This window comes from Ochlerotatus camptorhynchus, unplaced genomic scaffold (genome assembly GCF_037179485.1).
Source record: "Ochlerotatus camptorhynchus isolate MF236.1 unplaced genomic scaffold, CSIRO-AGI_Acam_v1.1 ptg000364l, whole genome shotgun sequence".
Classification (NCBI taxonomy): domain Eukaryota; kingdom Metazoa; phylum Arthropoda; class Insecta; order Diptera; family Culicidae; genus Ochlerotatus; species Ochlerotatus camptorhynchus.
In genome coordinates, this window is record NW_027040852.1 from 1,576,439 (window position 1) to 1,599,008 (window position 22,570).

A 22,570-nucleotide genomic window follows, 5' to 3' on the forward strand; every position below is an offset into this window, starting at 1 on the left:
ATTGGGTGTTTGTTTTGCTTTCGTTGACTATTCGAAATCGTCACCCCTAAATTGCTGAGGAATTCAATACAGCAGCATCTGGTTGAGGCGCTGTCCGTAAGCTGCGCAGTCGATCCCCTACTATACGAGAAATTTAATGGCAGTACTAAAACGGAATGTACTGTACGAGCAAGTTTTTCCAGAAGGGATATTTCCGTATAAAATCATCAAAATATGATTTTCTGTTCCAAGTGCTTTCGGTGAAACTAGCACTAGCTTTTGATGTTATACAATTTATTAGCCTTCGAACAACCACATTACAAAATCTGTTCTCGCGGCGAATAATAGATAACCTGTATATCTTCCATTCAAATCTGCCCCCGCCAAGGCACAATGGTCTAAAACCGAGATTGGCGTGGGAAAACTCGATTTAGGTATGTAGCAAAGAAAGGAAGCTCATCTCTGCTTCGAAAAGTGAAAAAAAATCAATGTACTTTAGAAAGCCACCTAGCGGTGGAAAGTACGCTTTTTACACGGAAAATATAGTTAGCATTATACCAGTTTTAATGACAGGTATAAGTACAGCTTGACTGCTTTAAACCGGTTTTATAACAAACGAAATATTTTTCTACCAATACAATTCATTCGTATAGTAACGTATACGGCAAAGTAGAAAACCGAAAATTCCAACACGGGCCAATTAACCACTTCATTCGAGCAGTTAAAATGACGTTTACTACCACTTGAACTTCGTAATCTATATATATAAAAATGAATTTCTGTCTGTCTGTCTGTCTGTCTGTCTGTTAGTTTGAGTGGTGGTAGTAAGAAGATATTTCTAATTAATAATAATAAATTGAAAAGTTAGCAAACGTCTTATAAAATGCTCTACAACCTAGTCTACAACATTAACTGAAGGGTGATTTTTCACAGCGATGAATGTGCTTATATGTATATTAAAAAATATCAAACGTCGTTTCGACGAAACTCTCAGTACTCCCACGTAAACTAACACCACTTCTCTGATGGTTTGCGTGGAAGGAAGTGGTGAGCGTTTCACCGAATTTTTGTTTGAGTTTTAGTTTAAAAAAGCGGTTTCGTCGTTTTGATGGAAAAGCATTCTTTGTATTCGAATCAATTTGAAATTGCTTTCAGTGTAGAACTGGTTTGACTTTTAAATTTTAAATTGTTTCCTGTGTAAAAAACGGTCGCAAAACGGTAAGTAATCCGGTAATCCGTTTGCGCAGGCAACATATTCATATTGCTTAACTGTTTTCTAGCAACATTGAAAATCGTGAAAAATGGCTGAAAATGGCAGAGCAGAAATCAGCGAATTGAATTTGTTTGTCTGCTCGGATCATTTCGCCGACGTTGATTTTGTCAATGCATCGATGAAATCACATGGGTAAGTGAAAATAATATAAAGTGAAAATACCACGGATTAATCAAAAGAAATTGCACGCATTATCGGAAACAACTTGATATGCCATAGAGATTGCTGACGTTTATCGTACACACACTAGGTAGCGTATACGTATACGAGAAATGTTTTCATCGGGCAAAAATCTTTCAGAGCTAAAAATTTTCCCGATGAAAACAAATTACTAACACAATCATACTTTAGCAATCTCTATGTTGATTTATTAGTGATGACAGGTGGAATCTGGTATAATTTATTTTATTCAAGATAAATACAGATCGTTCCGTTTATTCCGATCAAAGTGAAATCAATGTATGCTGTGCAGTGTGTGTGTTGAACACGCAGTTGTTAAACAATAAACATTAAAAGTTTATCTCATCCTCAACTTTATAAGGCGGCGTCCATTTATAACATAACGCTAAAAATAAAAATATTCTACCTCCTCCTCCTAGAAAATTAACATCGCTCATAAGATTCTTCAGTGGTCTTAAATATTGCACCTAACCCGCATAAACGCATTAATTTACAGGCAACCTATTCGCGATATATTCCACGTAAAGTTGACCGACAATACAAAACCATCCATGGACCTTACTGACTACCATAACCATTACCATTAAAATTCTCAAACCATAAGTAAAAAGGTTCTAATATAGTTTTCTTTCAGAAAATGTAAGGAGAAAACAAGAATTTAGAATGGTAATGGTTCTTAACAACCCATTATTTGTAAGGTTCACTTCCAAAAAACCATAATACATAAGGTTAAAACTTTATCACACAAACGTTCATGTAAAGTTCAATAACCATTTCAGTTAAAGTTTAGCAGGGATTATAAACAACTTGTAACCATTTTCGGTAAGGTCAAGATATGGTTCGCGTTTATGCGGGAAGTAAACCTCAGAATTTCAAAAGCACCGATCTCAACTTCCGAAAAACATACATTGACGAGATTGTAACTCTATGTTTGCTAGGAATTGGTTAACTGAAAGTGTTGAAAGTTGTATGAGCGGAAGAGCTGACAAAATCGGGTCATTAATGTAATTTTTCACAAATTCTTGAGTGCAGAAAACTAACAAATAAATTTACATTCAACATATTTCATAATTCGATTTTGTCAGCTCTCGTCGTCTTCACAATTTTTTTATATCGTTGCAAAAACATTCACTGTTGTGATTGTTATTATATGTGGTAGATATGTAATACATTACATCTTTTAGAGCCTCCCTTAGATGTATTCATACTATTTCTGCTACATAGTTTGATAAAGGAGCTTATGGAGAATAGCAACCGCATCAAGTAATATGTTTGCCACTGAATTATTAACGAAAGACGAAGTCGATGAAGAGAATAAATCAAAATCACTTGCACCCCGTTGCCTCTTATCCCCTCATTTGAGAGCAAGCGTAAACTTCTAGTTAGGGCATGATAGCCAAAGAAGAAAAAGAAGAAGATTACATTTTTTTCTTTAAACCATTTGGCACAAATAGCATGAAGCATGTTTGCAAAACTGTGGTTACTCAATTAGAATATCGAATGAATCCTGAAATTAATAGATAAATGCAGACAGGACCTCTTGAAATGTTAATCTAGATATGGCCAGCATATGCATAAATACAAAAACTTGTTTGTACAAATTTTTGTGAGCTTTAAAACAACAGTTCGTATTAAGCAGGATGAACTGTTACGCTAACGGTCATTTCAAAACGTAGTCAGAAATTATACCGTTTTATGTCAGATTAAGCTGTCATAAACGAACACGCTAAATATAAAATGATTGAAGGAAGAAAAAATCGATGTTGATTTTTCAATCGTCAGAGTAAACACTTTCTGAATCAGCGTTTGTATGAAGTTGCTATTCCTTTCTTTGTATGTAGTCTCTTCAGTAAAGTTTTTTGATATTGAAAGATCAATCCTTTGGCGGTATAGCCTACGGCTAAAAATGTCTAAAATAAAGAATAAAAAAACCTTTAACGGTACTTAGATTTTGATTAATCCCCCTAGAAGTGAGATGAAAAATATTGTTTTCCAAATGGAAATATACAGTCAGGAATCCTTATTGCCGGGCTATCCGCTTATGGGATTTTCGCTAATAGGGGCTGTGGTGGATTATCTCATATGTTTCAATATATAATGCTATACTGTCTTCGGCAAAGTTGTGGTACTGGGTTCGGTCAACAAGCCTGAGTCATTGGATTCAGGTTTAATTGGGAAAAACCCCACTAGAGGCGCTTCACTTTTATGTTAGTTATGACGGGCGCTATAATATATGGATCTTGGGTCCAACATAGAATATTTCGTCATCCTGGCCATACAAAGAGTTGCTGTTTTGAGAAAGTTGTTCAGGTGACCAAGTCCTCTCGGATTGTGACCACATTAGTTCAGAACTCGCTCACTACGCAGCGCTAGTGTGCACACGAGCTTCCTGTTTAAGATGTATCTCAAAATACTGGCCATATAGAAGGTTACTGTCTTGAGCAAAGATGTTCAGGTGATCATGTCCTTTTGGATGGTGGTAATGTTAGTTCAGAACTCTCTCATTACACAGCACTAGTGTGCATTTGAACTTCCTATATAAACTGTATCTTAAGAGCCAGAAAAATAGAAAGTTTCTGTCTTGAGCAAAGTTTTTCAGGTGACCAAGTCCTTTTGGATGATGGTCATATTGGTTCAGATCACTCTCACTACGCGGCGCAAGTGTGCAAGTGAACTTCCTTAATATGTTATGTCTCGAAAGCTTGTCCACATAAGATGTTGCTGTGCAATGTGAGAACAGAAACCGGAAAAGGGATGACGTGTAGAGGCCGGGAATCGAATTTTAAGATCCAAGATGGCGGTCATCGGTTTAAGAAAAACTCTCAATTACCCTACAATATGAGTATTTCCTGGAAGGGAACGACGTGTAGAGGCCGGAAATCGATGCCATTTGATCGTTGGTCAAAAATGAAATTGAAAGTATTCAGTATTGTCTTGACCACTGCAACTGCAATGAAACAAAACTGATTCATAAAAACTACAAGGGACAGCCCTATGGGGTTGTACGCAATGGTGACGTAGGACTACGTGGTCTTATATAATAAATGTTATTTGTTAACTGCAGCAGGAGCATGTGTTTTGTGTAGGAATAGGAATTTGAGTGGGGTTCTCTCTGTTTATAATCTTTAGTTTGACTGTTGATATGAATTTTAGTTGGGACATGTTCAGAAATTTAACTCTTTTGGACAGGCTTAAAGTCTTTGAAAGAAGATGATGACGTGTAGGCAGCTAGATCAGCAAATCGAACCGGACAATCCCATTTTCTTCGGTTCAATGATTGGGCACTCGCAAGAGTCTCTGCCTGTCTGCTGCTGGACAGGGGTTGAACTGGTGTCTGCAAAAGGTTGGAAGGCCGCAAAATATCAGTGTCCATCCCGATAAAGCTTCTCCCCTTTTTAGTTTTCTCGTTAAACTCCTTCTCTCAACACTGTAGCCGGCATAAAGTTGGCTAGCCTAAATCGGTCTACTAGAGTGTTCCGCGGAATGGTTTTTAAACAAATGGCTTAAGCGCCACCTCCATAGAGGACCACTTGTCGTTTCGGATGCCCGGCAAACTCAAAACCCCAGGGCGAGTTCAGTCTAATGCAAAAGATTGGAACGCGCTAGTAGACGTTAAGTACTTGGGATTCAAAGAAAAACACTAAATCCAACCGAATGAAAACTAACCAGAAACCGTCTTTCTACCGGAGCGAATGCACTGGACGACCTGTTTCTCATCACAGGTCAAGCTCTTCCCCAAACACAAAATCTACACGCTTCAGGACAGAAATGGTGGACTGAGATTCCCAAGCAGTCCGACTTGGAGTAAAACCAAACAACGAAAACTACAACAACGAACGAAACGTGAGAAACTTCTTTAGACCAGTGCACTCATTGAACGGGAAATTCTAACCTAACAATCAACACAATTATTTAGCAGAATAGAAAAACATTTATTTAGAAAAAAACTAATAGAACGAAAATTTTATTATCTAACATTTTTATCCGGGAACCCTCATTCTTCTCTTACTCTCTCTCTAATTCCCTACCTAACTGTGCGGATTTCTAAATGGCTATTTATAACTGGCGCTTCATCCAGATTTAATGCATGCATGCGGACATTGTACGGTTCTACTCACGCTTCTGCTTTACCGACTGCTCCTCACCATCGTCTGTCGCCCCTGCGACGCTCGCTGCACGGAATACAAAAGATTCACCAAATTGGGTGTGAGTCTTGATTCTCTAATTCACCAACTGCTTTTCGTGGTGATATCCCGGTGGGTGGGAAAATTGCTCACCTGGAGCGCGATATTGACGGCGCAGCTCCCTTCTAACTCCGGCCGAAGTTAGGTCCTTTAATACCGACGCGTGGGGTCAGGGTAGTGGTAATAACGGGGGGCGCGGTATGCCGAGCGGGAGGTGGTGGGACGAAACTAGAGACAAAAAGCCGTCAAACGGCTGTACAACTGGATGAGCGCATTGTTGCAAAACCGCATAGTAAATCATTTACCTTTTTGTTGAAACTTAAATCGCGCACAGTACCGCACTAGCCTACTAAACTTATTCAGTAGTAACTACACCTAATCAAAAGGAATTAACGAACAATTAATTACACTGAACTTAAAGACACTTCTCACATTTAAATATACCTCTACAAACACACCGCGAAACTATACCAAAAAACTTCACAGTCCTGCCTCTTCCACGGGTTGGATTAAAGTGGACGAGAAAGATCTTATGATTCCTCAGAAAGGCCGCTAAAACAATTCTTGGCCTTCGTTCCGGAAACCGAAAAAACGATCTTATCAAAAGGCGATCTCCGATTACCTTCCGATTCGATCAGAGATACTATCTCTTTTCCTCCCACGTATCCCACATCTGTCTAGCTCATTCCAATCTTTAACTTAAAGTGTTTTTCTTATTATTAAATTTCCGACGACAAGTAATCCTACTGGGAGATTATACTCAATCCCACGGATCAAATTTCATGCCACCTCAAATGAGAAAACTTACGCGCCTAGTGAGCGGATGAACAAATAATGAGTGCATCTTCCGGAGGATGGTTCGATGGTCATGGGTCGATGTTTATGTCACGACCACAAATTCTATCTTATATCACAGTTCCTAATGTTTAAAAAAAAATAAAACCACGGAGCTCTAGGATCAGTTTCGTGGATTGACCACTTTTACGAATGCTCCGGATTTTCCAGAGAACGGTATCATGGCCATCCAGGTCCATCTTTATGTAACGACCCCAAATTCTTTCTTATATCACAATTCCTAATGCTTTAAAAAAACACGGAGCTATAGGATCACGTTCGTGAATTGACCACTTTTACACATGTTCCGGATCTTTCGAGGGCCGTTCCGTTGTCTCCAGGATCCATGTATAGAAACCATGGCTGCATTCTGGCAAATTATTAACATTAGTGCTAATTAATCTAAATTATAAATCTTAAGCCACTTGCAAAACCCATAAACCCACTTTAAAAAACAATGTGTAGCGACTCTTTACGCTTTTCTAAAAAAGTGGACGACCCTATTGTGGAATAGATATGCTGGAATGAAATAAAAGTTAATAAATCATAATTTCAACAGAGTACCATGAACTTCCTTTGATTGGAAATGTGAAAATATTTATCCCAGATTTTTGGCTCGTAAGGCTAGACCAGACCAGCTCCTGCGGAGGAGTGGCTATCGGATTAAGGAAAATTTAGCTGTCGACTGCTACCGAGTTTCCAGCTGAAGATGATCGAAGCGGTGTGTGTGGAAGTCCCCACTCCTGTCGGCCCTATTACCATCATTGCGGCCTACAGTCCCAAAAAAGTCACCATCAGGGACGGGTCGGCAGAAGACCTGCGGAGAGACATCATCAAACTAACTCGACGCCGTGAGTAGTACATCATCGCTGGCGAGCTGAACGCCAAACATCAGGCTTGTGACAACAGTCGACGCAACCAAAACGGCACAATCATGAACGACGACCTGCAAGAGGCTCACTACACCATAATAGCGCCATATTCTCCCACCCGCTTGAGCTGGTCTGGCGTACACTCCACCATCGATATCTTCGTCAGCAACATGGGAGACAACATCTCGCAACCTGTGACCCACCAGGAGCTGAGTTTGGACCACTATCCGGAGGTGGCCGATGTGGGCTCATCCGTCAACCGATTCCAAGCTTCCCGACGCAACTACCCTCGCGTCAGCTGGGATCAGTTTCAACACTGTGTCGACTCCACTGTCGACTACGGTGTTCTACGTTGACAAAACCAAAACCATGTAACATCTTGATAGGATCCCTGTATCCACTCATCAACAGGAGGTCTACCCTGTCCCGATCTAGGAGAGTCGCGCCAAATGCCATTACCTCAAACTCCAAAAGATCCTAAACAGTCCCCCGCGGACTAGAAATTCTGAGATCCACCTCTTGGCTGGAATTCAGACATTAGAAGAACGGAGAGTGTTTATCCTGGAAAGGTTCAGAGACTCCTGTCTGAGATCAGATCTCCAGATCATACGCGATCTAGCACGTTAGGCTAAGTTATACTCGTAGCTAGGTAGGTTATCACTTTTTTTCAATTCAAATATAACAGGTTGCTTCTTCGTCGGCTGGGGACAAACGAGTATTACAGGTATGTGAGTTATATCCTGCCTACCCAACAAACAATTCGAGTTGATCAACAGTTGAATAAGCAATTTTTTAGCTGAAGAATCTTGTTTTTGTCTGAATAAGCTCTTATTCAACATTCAATGTTTGTTGGGTAGTACCCCGAAGGATTTCACGTTCGCCATCACGATCCAGAAGCTTAAATCGCTGTTCGGGACCACGGAATCAATGGTAAAAAAAACGCTACAGTACGCTCACCATCACCAAAGCCCCGACTGAAGATTATGTAACTTTTGCGTGTCGGGTGAACAAAATGTGCGTGGAATTTGAGTTGCCGAAGATGTCCGAACAACAATTCAAATGTTTAATGTACGTGTGCAGCATGAAGGGCGAGTGCGACGCCGAAGTACCCACCAGGTTGCTGACGAAGATAGAGGACAGCAATGACGTCACCCTGGAGGCGTTGATAGAGGAATGTCAGCGGTTAATCAATTTGAAGAGCGACGCAGCGATGATCGAAGGCCCATCTGGACAGGTGCAAGCAATCCGAAGAGGTCCACAGCATCAGAATAAATTCCGGAAGTGGTCGATGGAGCAGCGGAAAGTTCCGAAAATGCCGGAAGCGGGGAAGAATGGTCCAGCAACACCGTGCTGGAACTGCGGTGCGATGCATTTCTCAAAGTACTGCGAAACGTTCATCCAAACCTGTCAAACAACGCAGCGGTAAGTTTTCCACTAAAACCATCGCTCTTTCAGTTGGCAACGTCCAGAGCAAGTGACGGTTTGTGCAGGTGGAAATCAACGGTGTTCCAGTGCGTCTACAATTGGATACTGCGTCGGATATCACCATTGTGTCCAAGGAAGTATGGAAGCAAATAGGGCAACCAGCAGTGCACTATGGGCAAAAATGGGTCCAAAATTACCCAAAATTCAATATCTCAACAGCACACTGAATTCTGGCCATAAAATGCGACTTTTCCGAAGGGAAATTGTCCGGGGAATTGATTGCACGTAGTCCCATAGACCGGAGAGCCTTGTAGGTATGTGTTTTGGACCATTTTTAGAATACTATGTCTTTAAACAACAGTTCATGAGATATTAGGGGAATACGGGGTACACTTTATAGGGGAGTAAGGGTTAAAAGTGAAACCTCGCTAAATTTATTTTAATTCATAAAAATGTTTAACGATGCGATTGTTTGAATGACCCCAAAGGTTGCCTGTAATAATAAGATATTTTTTTTTTCGAAATTTTAAGGTTAATTGGGGTTAAATAAGTTTTAATTTACAGCTATCTGTTTTAAAAGAGTTTTCACTTTTTTGTCTGTATACAGCAAAACGATATAGTGGTTCTCAGAATTTTGTAAAAATTTGTTGTTTTGTTCCTTATCGCAACATATTAGACCCGTATTTTTTTTTATTTTATCATTAGGGTGACTATTTATATATTAGGGAGGTAAAAAAAAAATGTTTTTTTTTTCGATTTTTTTCAAAAATGTATAACTTTTGAACTGTTTGGCCGATGACGGATCTCAAAATACCAAATGAAAGTTAATTAAAAGTATTTTTTAGAAAAAAAATATTATGATATTAAAAAAAATGGATTTTGTATTAAAAACATTGATTGTAGTTTCACTTTTACTCCTTGCTCCCTTATAAAGTGTACCGCGTATTCCCCTAATATCTCATGAACTGTTGTTTAAAGACATTGTATTCTAAAACCATGCATAAATTGCTTATGTTTTACGAAAAATAGAGCTGTGAAAAAAACATTTCCTCCAAAAAGTAGGGAAAAATGGGGTAAAATGATCCAAAACACATACCTACAAGGCTCTCCGGTCTATGGGACAACGTGCAATCGATTTCCCCGACGATTTCTCTTCGGAAAAGTCGCATTTTATGGCCAGAATTCAGTATGCTGTTGAGATATTGAATTTTGGGTAATTTTGGACCCATTTTTGCCCATAGTGCACTGCTGGTTGCCCTATTTGCTTCCATACTTCCTTGGACACAATGGTGATATTCGACGCAATATCCAATTGGAGACGCACTGGAACACCGTTGATTTCCACCTGCACAAACCGTCACTTGCTCGATTTCCCTTCGGAAAAGTCGCATTTCATGGCCGGAATTCAGCGTGCTGTTGAGATATTGAATTTTGGGTAATTTTGGACCCATTTTTGCCCATAGTGCAGTGGTTCCGTCAACGCAAATCGCCAAATCAGCATCTGGCGAACAGCTTGACCTGCAGTACGAGTTTGCCTGTGAAGTATCGATCAGCGGTTCGGCTAATCAGGGCCGGATTTTCGTCTCAAATCGTCCACTGAACCTACTCGGTATCGATTTCATCCTTTGGTCGTTACCGATGGACAACTTTTGCAATCACGTCAGTGGAGTGCCGGTCGACAACAGTTCCCTGCAGAAAGCATATCCAAAACTGTTCAGTAGCACATTAGGGTTGTGTACGAAAACCAAAATCAAGCTAGTGCTCCATGAGCCATGTCGGCCTATTTTTCGTCCTCGTAGGCCGGTTTCCTACGCCATGCTATCCACGGTGGATGAGGAACTCGACCGTTTGGAACGTTTGAACATTATCTCTACGGTGGACTACTCCGAGTGGGCGGCCCCAATAGTAGTAGTCAGGAAGGCAAATGGTAGCATCCGTATTTGTGGAGATTACTCCACTGGGCTCAAAGAGCGGCTTCAATCTCACCAGTATCCGCTTCCACTACCGCAGGACATTTTTTCAAGATTGGCTAGCTGCACGGTATTCAGCCAAATTGACCTGTCGGATGCCTTCTTACAGATGGAAGTGGATGAAAGCTGCCGCAAAATGCTTACCATTAACACACACCGGGGCATGTATCAATACAACAGGTTGCCACCCGGAGTTAAAGCTGCACCTGGTGCGTTTCAGCAGCTAATAGATACCATGTTGTCGGGACTTCCGGGAACTTCTGGTTACCTAGACGATGTCATCGTTGGGGGCAAGGATGCTGAGGAGCACCAACAGAATCTGCACGCAGTTCTACAGCGGATTCAGGAGTACGGTTTCACCATACGTCCGGAAAAGTGCTCTTTTGCGAAACCTCAGATCCGGTACCTGGGTCATCAATTGGATCGGCATGGCCTCCGTCCGGATCCAACCAAGATTACAGCAATCAAAAACATGCCTCCGCCAAAAGACATCACCGGAGTTCGCTCCTTCCTTGGCGCTATACATTACTATGGGAAGTTTGTCGCAAACATGAGGACTCTACGTTATCCGTTGGACGAGTTACTCAAGACCAGCACATCGTTCGACTGGACTCCTGAATGTCAGCAGGCATTCGACAAGTTCAGAGAGATATTGTCCTCCGACCTGTTGCTCACGCTTTATGATCCGAAGCTGGAATTAATAGTGTCCGCCGTCGCATCGTCGTTTGGAGTTGGGGCAACCATTAGCCATAAGTTGCCCGACGGCAAGATCAAGGTCATTCAGCACGCGTCTCGGGCACTCACTGCAGCAGAACAACGCTATTCTCAGCCCGATCGCGAAGGTCTGGCAATCGTGTTTGCATTAACGAAGTTCCACAAGTTCGTATATGGAAGAAGATTCCGGCTTCAAACAGACCATGCTCCACTTCTACAAATTTTTGGGTCCAAAAAGGGAACACCGGTTTACACGGCCAACCGGCTCCAGCGTTGGGCTCTGACGTTGCTCAATTACGACTTCTCCATGGAATACGTCTCGACTGACAAGTTCGGGAACGCCGATGTACTGTCCAGGCTCATCAACCAGCATGCCAAGCCGGACGAAGATTTCGTCGTGGCTTCCACCAGCTTGGAGGAAGATCAGTAGCGTAACATCAACAACCTACCTCTCAGTTTCAGCATGGTCCAAGAGGCAACCAAGTCGGATCCAACCCTTCGGATGGTGTACCGTTTTGTTCGTGACGGTTGGCAAAAGTCGAAAACCAACACTCAAGACTGGGAGCTGTGGCGATTTCAAAATCGTCAGGAAAGTTTGTCGATCGTCCAAGGCTGCATAATGTTCGGAAATAGGTTGGTGATCCCCGCCGTCAAAAAGGTGCTTGAATCAACTCCACAAGGGCCATCCGGGAGTGCAGAGGATGAAAGCAATAGCGCGTAGCTATGTGTACTGGCCCGGATTGGATGAAGAGATAGCCAGTTTCGTCGGATCTTGCCATCACTGTGCGCGGTCCACGCAGCACGGTCCCCACCAAAAGCATCACCAGAACCATGGCCGTCCACTACTGCTCCATGGCAGCGCGTACATTCTGACTATGCGGGCCCAATGGACGGGGAATATTACCTCATCGTCGTCGATGCACACAGCAAATGGCCGGAAATTTTTCCAACTCGGCAGATCACGGCGAAAGCCACCATCAGCCTGCTTCGTTCACTTTTCAGCAACAAGGGAATGCCCGAAGTCCTCGTTACAGACAACGGCACCCAATTCAAAAGTGCGGAATTCAGTCAGTTCTGCAACGAAAGCGGTATACGGCATCTCAATACGGTCCCATTTCATCCGCAATCAAACAGCCAGGCCGAAAGATTTGTCGATACTTTTAAACGCGCAGTCAAGAAAATTCAGGAAGAAGAAGGCACAATCAAACATGCATTAGACATCTGCCTACTCACGTATCGGACTACACCCAATCCGAACGTACCAGACGGAAAATCACCTGCCGAAGTTATGTATAATCGACCACTGCAAACATCCCTGGATCTTATACGAGCACCTCAGCATTTGGAACCGGAAACACGTCAAGCCAACTCTAACCAACCGAGGTCGTTTCATCCGAAGGATTCTGTATACGCTAAGGTCTACGGAAACAACAAGTGGACTTGGGCTCCAGGCATCGTGGTCGAGAAATTTGGAAGTGTAATGTACAACATCTGGGTGAACAACAAAAAGATGATTCGGTCCCATATCAACCAACTAAGGGCTCGAACTATGACTGGAACAGGAAATGTGGAACAGCAACCGTCGAGGCCATTGCCAATCAGTATCCTGCTGAGTGAGTGGAAGTTACCAAGCCCTACACCTGTACCCACAGTACCACTGCCGGAAGATGAGAATCCTGCGCCATCAACGTCAACGGTAGGTCAGCCCGTGGCCTCCCCATCATCCAACAGATCAAGTTCAACAACGTCATCTTCAACTTCAACATCGGCGTCAAGCTACCTAGGTGCTCTTCGCGCAACCGAAGACCGCCTCAATGGTTCCAGGCGTACCGCAGATATTAAGGAGAGAGATGTTGGGGACACTGGAAACCCTAACCAGGAATTACCACAGGGCTCACCGTTGGCAGTGTCGGCTGTCACCTGGATGGATGTCATTTGTGTGTCATTGTAGAGTACCAGTATGTCATTCATTGTCTCGTTAGAATGAAGAACAATCTCTCTTTTAAAATGTCGTTAAATAGACAAATAGTTTTATTAGATCGTAACGTATAGTAGGGGAAATGACGGCTTCGGCATGACAGACTATTTTCGGCAACCCAAATTGAAACACTATTTTCACTGGATTTTCTTACGAAAACACTTCGCTGAATGCATGCAAACGATTCTTTATGCTTTCAGCTTCAATTTGACTATATTGTTACCACTGAGAAAAAGCAATCTAGCAGGGTTTTCTTGAAATGAAACACACGCACTACAAATTGTAGCTGATTTCGAGTTGCCGATAATAGAACAGCAGATTTACATGCAGTTCAAATGGAACGGCTGCCGAAGAAAAACTGGTTGCCGACAATACTCGCTCTCACTAGAGAAGATTGGAGCTTTGTAAAAGCGTTTCAAAACAGTTTTTGACCATTCTTTCGACTGAAATTGTTAGAGCAGCTGGCAGCAAAAGATTGTAAACAAACCAATACTGCATATGTGTGCGTTCCATAGAGAAAAAGGCTATATAAAGAAGGTCGCTGCTTAGGTTGCCGAGAATACGTAAATTCCCCTAGTTTAATTAATTACGATATCACCGCCTTGGTATTCATTAGATATTTTCTCCTGCTCGGGGAAGAGTCTGATAGGCTAATCAATTTAAATGTTGAAACAATGTAAAATCATAGTTAACAGAAATAAACGTAATTTTACTACTACTAATACCGATCAGCCCCGTTAGCTAATAGGGGTGCCTAGCGAAATAACATTAAAAAAAAAAATATTCAATTGGGCTACACTGAGGCAAGTTTGTTGGGTTGCGGTTTTTTGGTACATATTTTGATTTTCCAAGAAATAACGCAGTAGGCTCTGCCCGCGAACGGTTGGTTTTGTTTTCGCTGGCGCTGATTTCATCTGTTTTTCGCATGTTTTTTAATTGTACCAAATCAAACAAATATTATTTTCCGCGTGTGGATAAGTGTGAATTAAGATCTATCACGTCTTGAGAAGTTTTTTTTTAGTGATATTGTAATTAACGTGAAAATTCTGGGACAAGAATTTGTTTCGAGTAACTGTGTTACTGTGGTGTCGCGTTGGTCGATTTTTCATTTCGCTTGTTTTTGGTGCTTTGCCTCCCTCCCAAGAAGAGTTTTACCGGGTATTTTTTTTTTCTTTTCTTGGTGCTGGCGTTCTGCCTTCCGGAGGATGCACGCGAATGAGGTGTCAAGCAAAAATTCGGTGAAAATGAAAAACTTCGAATGTGATTCAAAATGTCGTGTTGGGTTGTAAAAACAACGCGGAAGATTTTTTCGATTACCGCGAGTGAACAAACCGGTCCTTTTTCGGAGGCAGAATTTGGTGAGATCCATCTGATTTATAATCAATCATAAATGCATATTTCCATGTATTACTAAATACGCGCCAGATTTCGAAACATCACGTTTCGAAATCTGGAAGTGTGTTTGCAGTACCATTATTCATATGATAACGATAGTGTTTACATGCGGGGCTTATTGTATGTGAAAGTAACCTCGGAATGGACGTGAATTACCAGGCATTCTGAAATGGGTTGCTGAATCTGCAGTAGAGCTATCCCTTTCTAACTCCCGGACTAAACATGCTTTAAATTATTACATCAAGGATTGTTGTAAGCAAATTTCTTCCATAATACCACTGCCGGCCAGTGGGGGTTAGATTGAATACACACATACGGGATATTTTGATTTGCCAAGAAGGATAGTGTTTTCTTAGCATAATTCGATTATGCTTTATGCGGCCAAAACACGCAATTTCCATCTGCGTGATATTTTTGAAGAAATGGAATCAATATTTTCTTCAGATATTGATTTTGGCACACTTCTTGGTTGACAGCATAACCGCTAGGCTTGAACCATGGCTTAAAAATTCCTCTCTCCGATATGGCGATATACAGTATCAGTTTCTGTTCAAACTTTTATTTGAACTTGAATCTTACATTTGGAGATATTGTACAACTATTATCTGAATAATATCGATTATTTCCAGGACCCTCCCCTTGGCTAGTTTTTGCACCTTGCTGTTGGTGGGTGGGCTCAATTTCATGCTAGTGGAGTGTTGGAGACGGTGGGTTTATGGTCTGCGTTGCTGGCTCATGCCGCGATAGAATGGCGTCATGGGCAGGCAATGGGGATTACTGAGCTTCCCCTCTCTGATAAACCACTGCATGAGAGAACCAAAGATCTAGTCTAGCAGTGATAGTATCACACTTGTTACTCCTTTAATTGAGAGCCGCGTCGTAGTACGCTTACGTATAGGCACTGACGTTGTGTGCGATACTGGTGGGTTTTGCGCAAATCACTCTTATTTTTTTACGCAGATAGATTTATTTGGGTTTGCAAGGGAATTATACTATTGAAATATTTCAGAAAGTTCCCAACGGTGCTCCTTCTATTTGCGTGACAAGCTTTCATTGTTGTTTTCATTGAAGTATTACTCAGGAAACAATGTTAAACACAATTTTTGTATATGGTATTGTAAATAATCTTATATGCGCTTCATTTTGATTTGGGATAAGTGTTTGAACTATGGCTCGGGATTTCTACTGTGGTGTGCTTCTATTGTGACATACCCATACGTATTTTTGTGGTGCGACATAGTGGAAGCGTGTGAGCATAGTTGGAGCATATACCCCATATAATTTAAAAATCAGCTAGGAAACTAACTTCAAAATGAAGCATTTTAGTCACTTGAAGGTGTTACCTGGGTCGAACTAAGATATAATAAATAGGTATAGGTCAAAATAAAAAGTACTTGAAACACGTTTAATTTTAGATTGCAAGCACAAATGCAGGTACTTAATAAAGGATGGGTTATGATTGATTAGGTGAATTAGAGCTTTTAATAATTTATTAAATTAGACTAATGAGATATCATAATCATCAAATGAACTCAAATAAGAAACTTCAGAAAGTCTAATGACATTAAGTAGATTAACAAAGGAATTAAGATGCGGGGGGTCCGCTTAGGGAGGCAACTAACCTTTAAAGTTGTGGAATAAATCTTCTTATTTAGTCTTGAACTTTAATAAGAAAACGCAAGCAGACCAATAGCATTAAGGGGAAGCTCACCGGCCCAAAAATAAAAAAATATTTTCGGTACGTTTTTATTTTTCTAAAAATATTGGGAAAAATTATCAAAAATCCAAGAAAATCAATTTTGTACCCCCATGTTTGTCTTTTTCATCAGAGTGTCGCTTAGTTCGAGATCAAGAGCACATTGCTCTCCAAACCTTGTGTTCACAATCCCTACCCTGCCATCCATTTGTTACAATTTGTCACCCCTAACCTCGAGATAGCCGCGAGTAATCGGCCCCCGCTTTACTAACGTTAGTTTTAAGTAATTTTGAAATCTAATCAATGAATATTGGCTCCGCAAAGCTATAGCAAATGAGCCCGGAAAAATAAACACATTATAAAAAAAAAAGAAAATCAATTTCTTCCTTAGATTTTTGTCAAAAATTACATGCAAAAAATTTTTTTCTATCCCATCATGAAAAAAAAATTGGACTCTCAGAAAAACCGAAAAGTTGATGTTTTGTGGTTTTTTGAGTCCAACTTTATGCCATAATGACTTATAAAACATGTTTTTGCACGTGAATTTTCTTTAAAAAATTAGAAAAAATGTGATTTTTTTAGATTTTTGATACTTTTTTTTCAATATTTTTAGAAAAATCAAAACGTAATTTTTTTTTCGGAGCGGTCTGCTTCCCCTTAAGCAGATTAACAAGGAGAGGAATAGTTTAGGAAATAAGTAAAAGTAGAGGTATGTGACAATTAATAGCTTTTAAACTTTGGAGGTATTGTATTTCCCTGAGTTTGTTGTACTCGATTACTATATTATTCTCTCAATACGCGAAATCTCTTATATATGCGGTTAAAGTATTTGAGTTAACTTATTTCTTAGTGTTCAAGTACTTACATTTGTAAACAGGAGCCAATGTTAATCTATGAACTAAGCCCTACGTGACTGTAAAATCTATAACTATGTTAGATAAGCCACAATTATATCTTAAAATTATTGTCATGATAGGATGTAAACGTGAAGACATAAATCAATTGATTATTGAATTATGATTTGGACTCCAATGCAAACTAGCAATTGCTGTTTAATGGAGCAGTGCAAAAATTGGGACCAATAAAATAAAACTATTCATTAAGGGCTCGCATATCTATGGATAATATCAAAAACGAAATAATACTGTATAACAAAGGTTCTATTCACCTGCCCGATCAATATGGTCTCTTTTACAAAATATGTCGATAACTGATTGGTATAAACACAAGCTTTAATACCAAAACCATCCCAAAATATGGTGCACGAGTGCATTTCTGTGCAAAACAAATTGAATGAATCAATGATAATAAAACCTGTGTTTGTTGTTCAATGTTTAATTTTATTAACATTGTTCGGCAAAATAATTCAAAACATTCCCGTTAGATCCACCTGGAGAAACCTCGTACGCAATCAAGTTTCCGATCAGACTGAACAATTTCCTAGCTCTTTCAGTTGAAACAACCGGAGGTGGCCCGAACTTGAATCACACACATAATCGAGCTAACAGTTTTTGTTTTTTTTTGCTTCGATTGGATCCATGCGGAGGAGGTGACAGAGTCCAGTCAATCAATCAACTCTAGCTCAGCCCCCGCTGCCAGGTGACTGATATTTCCATATAACAGTACCTTCGCACGTGCACCTCAAGCGCAATTGGTTGAAACTTCCTTCCGTAGTTGGACGGCGCGCGATAATGGTCTATTCAATCGATCGAACTCATGAGTATGTAGGTAGGTATGTATCCAAAGAAGGAAGAAAGACGCAAGTTGCGAAAAAAAAGAACCTTTGGAAATTGATAGATTCCGTTGTGCGATTAAAACAATTTCTTTGTTGTTTTCCTATTGGGAAGTCAGGAGGTTCTACATATGCTTACCCGGAAGAGTGCAGCTGCGGCGGGTGGCGTGCGTGGTGTAAACGCTGGGTGACAGGTTTCCGCGGCTTGTCGATTGCTTTTTGACTGCCACGCGGGTGCGGGGGAGGGGGGCTAATGGGTGGTGCCCGGGACCTGACTCCGTTGACGACAATTGTGCCGGTGATCGAGCAGATCGATCGACACGGTCGGTCGGTGCCGTACTGCGAATGACTCCGGCCGTTGTTGTCGTCGTCGTCAGTGTGTGTTCCGGAAAAGGAAATGCTGAATAAAATCAACGCTGCGCACGAAAGTAGCGCACCATAAAAAGGCGCAATGGAAGTCGCAGCCAAAGGAAGTTGCGGTCGTTTCGGTGTGGTGTGAATTGATAATGAGAAAATTTGGGACTTCGATTGCTGTTAATGATACGGTTTGATTTAGGTTGAGAAATGAGGTTCCTGGCTGATGATGATGGAGATATCAGCGATAAATGTTACGCTGTATTATGGACATGATATTTTCCGATTACAATGTTGTAGCATTTTGTTGCTCAAAATATGTGGCAAAGTTCGATGTTTTAAAAACTAATGACCGATTGATTTTGTTTATAATCCGAGCCACCTATGAGCCCGATTGGTGCAAATATCAATTTTCCCGTCAGCCAAACCACGATTGACACTCTCTCTGCGGGCAGCAACTCATCACCCTGCTCACAAACATACGCACAACATAAATCAAGCGGCAAAAGTCCGCCTCACCAAAGCCATCCATCTATCGAAAGACCCCGCACATAGATGGACGAGGATCGTGGGGACGGCATGCTGTCCATTTCGCCGAACTTGCAGATCGATCTCCCGCTGCAGTAAATCACATCGGGCACAAGTTTGTGCGTTTCCCCCCTCTTTCCCCCCCTAGGGACCACGCGCAATTTAATTTTATGCACTTATTCTACTGGATGTGTGAGAAAAATTTTCCTCTGCTGTGTACCAGCTCCCTCTGGCGGACCACGGGCCGCGATGAAAGGAGCAGCGTGTGCGATTCGCATCACCAACAGCCAAGAGTGTTTGTGTGTTTTTCCTCCTAACTGCACACGCTGACTAGGCCTCTTCTACCGACTGAACTGCACTGAAGATGATATGTGGTAACGGTAATTCATCTCGCTAGGTTGCATCTTCTTCGCGTCGATGACGACGACGACGGACGGGGACACGCACCTATAGACTGTGAAACTGCAGCCCTGCTTCGGTGCGGCCAGCCAGCCAGCAGAGACTAGTGGAGCTATTTGCGGTATTTTCTCTATGCTCCTCGTTTGGGTTTGGGAGCTTTCTTCGTGATACGATTTTTCCCGCGGCACCCCTGTGTTTTCTTTCCGCCCCACACCGCCACCAGAGCGATCCTTGTCCACTGTAGACGTGCAGGAAGCACCGTGGGAGAGTTTGCCTTAAATTGGAACGTTTGGTGATACGATCACTGAATTCGGAATCAGTGCGCAATACTCGTTTTTGTGCTGCTGCTGCTGCTGCTGCTGCGGTCGATGCTTTGTGGTGCAACTGGTGATGGGCAAAAGATGCCTAACTGCCTGCCATGTTAAGGAGGTTGATGATGGTTACCGGTAGAGATCGTTGATTGACTGCGTGGAATAACAATGTAAACGATATCAATTTATTAAATATACTTCGCAATCGTCCCTAAACAATGCAGCCGTGGAATAGAATTATGGGTATCGGGCGACTTTGGTCTTGCATGTTTATCATGTGTTCTTCAGCTGGTATAGAATAAGTTAAGCGTTCTCGAAGAGGTGCATCTGATGGAAATCACAAAATTGTTTTATTTTACTATGGAAAATGAGCTACTTGAATTAGAGATTTGTTGATACAACTTTAATTGCCTTTAATCCTTCAGCGCCCGAAACCATTAGAGTAAACTCATTTATATAAATGCCTGTTTTGAAAAAATAAAAGATTTGACGTAGGATTACGTGTTCAATATCAATATTCGGCGACTTTATCAGAGAAACTTTTTCTTATCACAAAATTACGCATTTTCGTGCAAAAAACGCATGAAATTTTTGGTTTAATTAATAGATAATAAAAAAGCAAAAATTGATTAGAGGAATTACATCCTAATAAAAAAAATATTCTAAATCAATCATATAAATTCGAGATTTTTTTACTTTTTTTTTGTCTGCCGTCCTGGAGAAAACATTAGCTTAATTCGAAGTGTTTCTGGTTAATTGTTAATACTGTTACGCATTTGACCACAAACGTTTGGTTACTGGGTACATTATCAAAGGGCTTTGGGGGTGATGTGGCTGACAGCAAGGCGAGCGAACGTTCAATGAAAATTAACTCTTAAACAACAATAATTTATGGTGGTCCTAAAAAGAACCGTTTTGTCGTGATGGTTGAGTAATGCTGAGCTATTAGGGTGTTCAACACGGATGAGGCTGGTGAGCTGTATGTTGTTTGGAACAAGGGTAACGCGCTTGGCATAGATGTCCCACAGCGGCTCACGACAAGCAACTGAATCCGATCAGAAGCGATGTGGCTTCTTCCTCCTTCTTCGGTAAATGGGCGCTCATGTGTGCTTGCGAGCAGCCTTTCGTTGTGAACTGGAGAGCAATGTTCAACGCCACGTGCCGAATGCACTGCTGCTGATGATGATGACACCATCACACAGTCGGATTGAGTAAGCACCGTTCACAGCGAGACCGGATGGAATTCGATTTTGTAATCTGTGCTAGGGAAAGCGATTTTTGCAGGCAATTGATGATAATTTTGATCACCATTGGAACAGTTTAACATTTGTGTGATTTTCAAAATTGACCTATTTAAAATTGTTCATTTAGCAGATTTGTAGAAAAATTTCCAATCGATTGGCTTGTTTAGAAATAAAATCCATCCACTATTACTTACTTTACTTTTCCTGGTCCGACGTCCATCAGGATTGCACCTGAGTCACAATGTTACGCCAACTAACTCGGTTCGTGTCTGCTTGTCTCCAATTTCTTAACTGTCCCACATTCCTAGATCTTGCCCCTCCTTGCTTGCTGTGCTCCTCTGCGTTTTGTACCGGCCGGACTCGAGTTAAACACCATTTTTGCAGGATTGTTGTCCCGCCCATCGTACCCGTCCAGCTTTTGCGACTTTATGGATGCTGGGTTCATCATAGAGTTGCGCCAGCTCGTGGTTCATCCTTCTCCTCCATACACCGTTCTCACATACCCCAACAAAGATGGTCCTAAGCACTCGTCGCTCGAAAACACCCGTAGAGTAATACCGGTCATATCAGCGTCTGGTACATGGTACAATTAGTACGGGGGTGAAGTTTAATCGACCTCAGGGTCTTGTAGAGTCCGTATTAAGCAGGAATTCCGGCAATCATGCGTCTACGAATATCTCTGCTGCAGTTGTTATCCGAGGTACATAAATTCATCCACCACCTCGAAATCATCTCCGTCGATTGTCACGCTTCTGCCTATGCGAGCCCTATTGCGCTTAGTTCTTCCAGCTAACAGATACTTTGTCTTCGACGTATTCACCTTTAATCCAACCTTCTCTGCTTCACGTTTCAGCCTGGTGTATTGCTCTGCCACGGCCCGAAACGTTCTTCCGACAATGTCCACGTCGTCAGCGACTTATTGAAGATCGTGCCCGCATGTTAAAGTCCGCACGTTTCATAACATCTTTTAGCGCAATGTTGAACAGGAGGCAGGAAAGACCATCGACTTGTCGAAGTCCTTTGCGAGTTTCAAACGGGTCCAATAACGCACCCGATATCTTCATGCAGCACTGTGCACCATCCATTGTAGCCCTGATCAGTCTGGTCAGCTTCCCGGGAAAACCGTTATCGTCCATAATCTTCCAATGGTATAATAGTCAAACGACCTTGGAGCCACTTTTGGAGGATCTGCCGCAACGTAAAGATTTGGTCCCTTGTCAATCGCCCGTCCACAAAACCGGCTTGATAACTTCCCACAAATCTACTTGCTAGCGGCAATAGACGGCGAAATATGATCTGGGAAAGCACTTGGTAGGCCGCGTTGAGAATAGTGATCGCTCGATAGTTCCCACATTCTAGATTGTCGGCTTTTTTTATATATTGGCCATATTACTCCCTCCTTTCACTACTCCGGTAGCTGTTCTCTATCCCAGATCCTGACTATCAGTCCGTAAAGACAAAAGGCCAACTTATCCGGGCCCATTTTAATAAGATCCACTCCG

At 41.6% G+C, this 22,570-nt stretch overlaps 1 protein-coding gene across 1 annotated transcript; it reads left to right on the forward strand.

Annotated features, from left to right (window-relative positions):
* The first annotated feature begins 12,317 nt into the window (after positions 1 to 12,317).
* LOC135709791 (uncharacterized protein K02A2.6-like) lies at positions 12,318 to 19,213 on the forward strand. Its single transcript, XM_065232182.1, has 2 exons — positions 12,318 to 13,127; positions 19,142 to 19,213. The coding sequence occupies exons 1-2, from the start codon at positions 12,318 to 12,320 to the stop codon at positions 19,211 to 19,213; spliced, it is 882 nt and encodes a 293-aa protein (XP_065088254.1).
* The last annotated feature ends 3,357 nt before the right edge of the window (positions 19,214 to 22,570 follow it).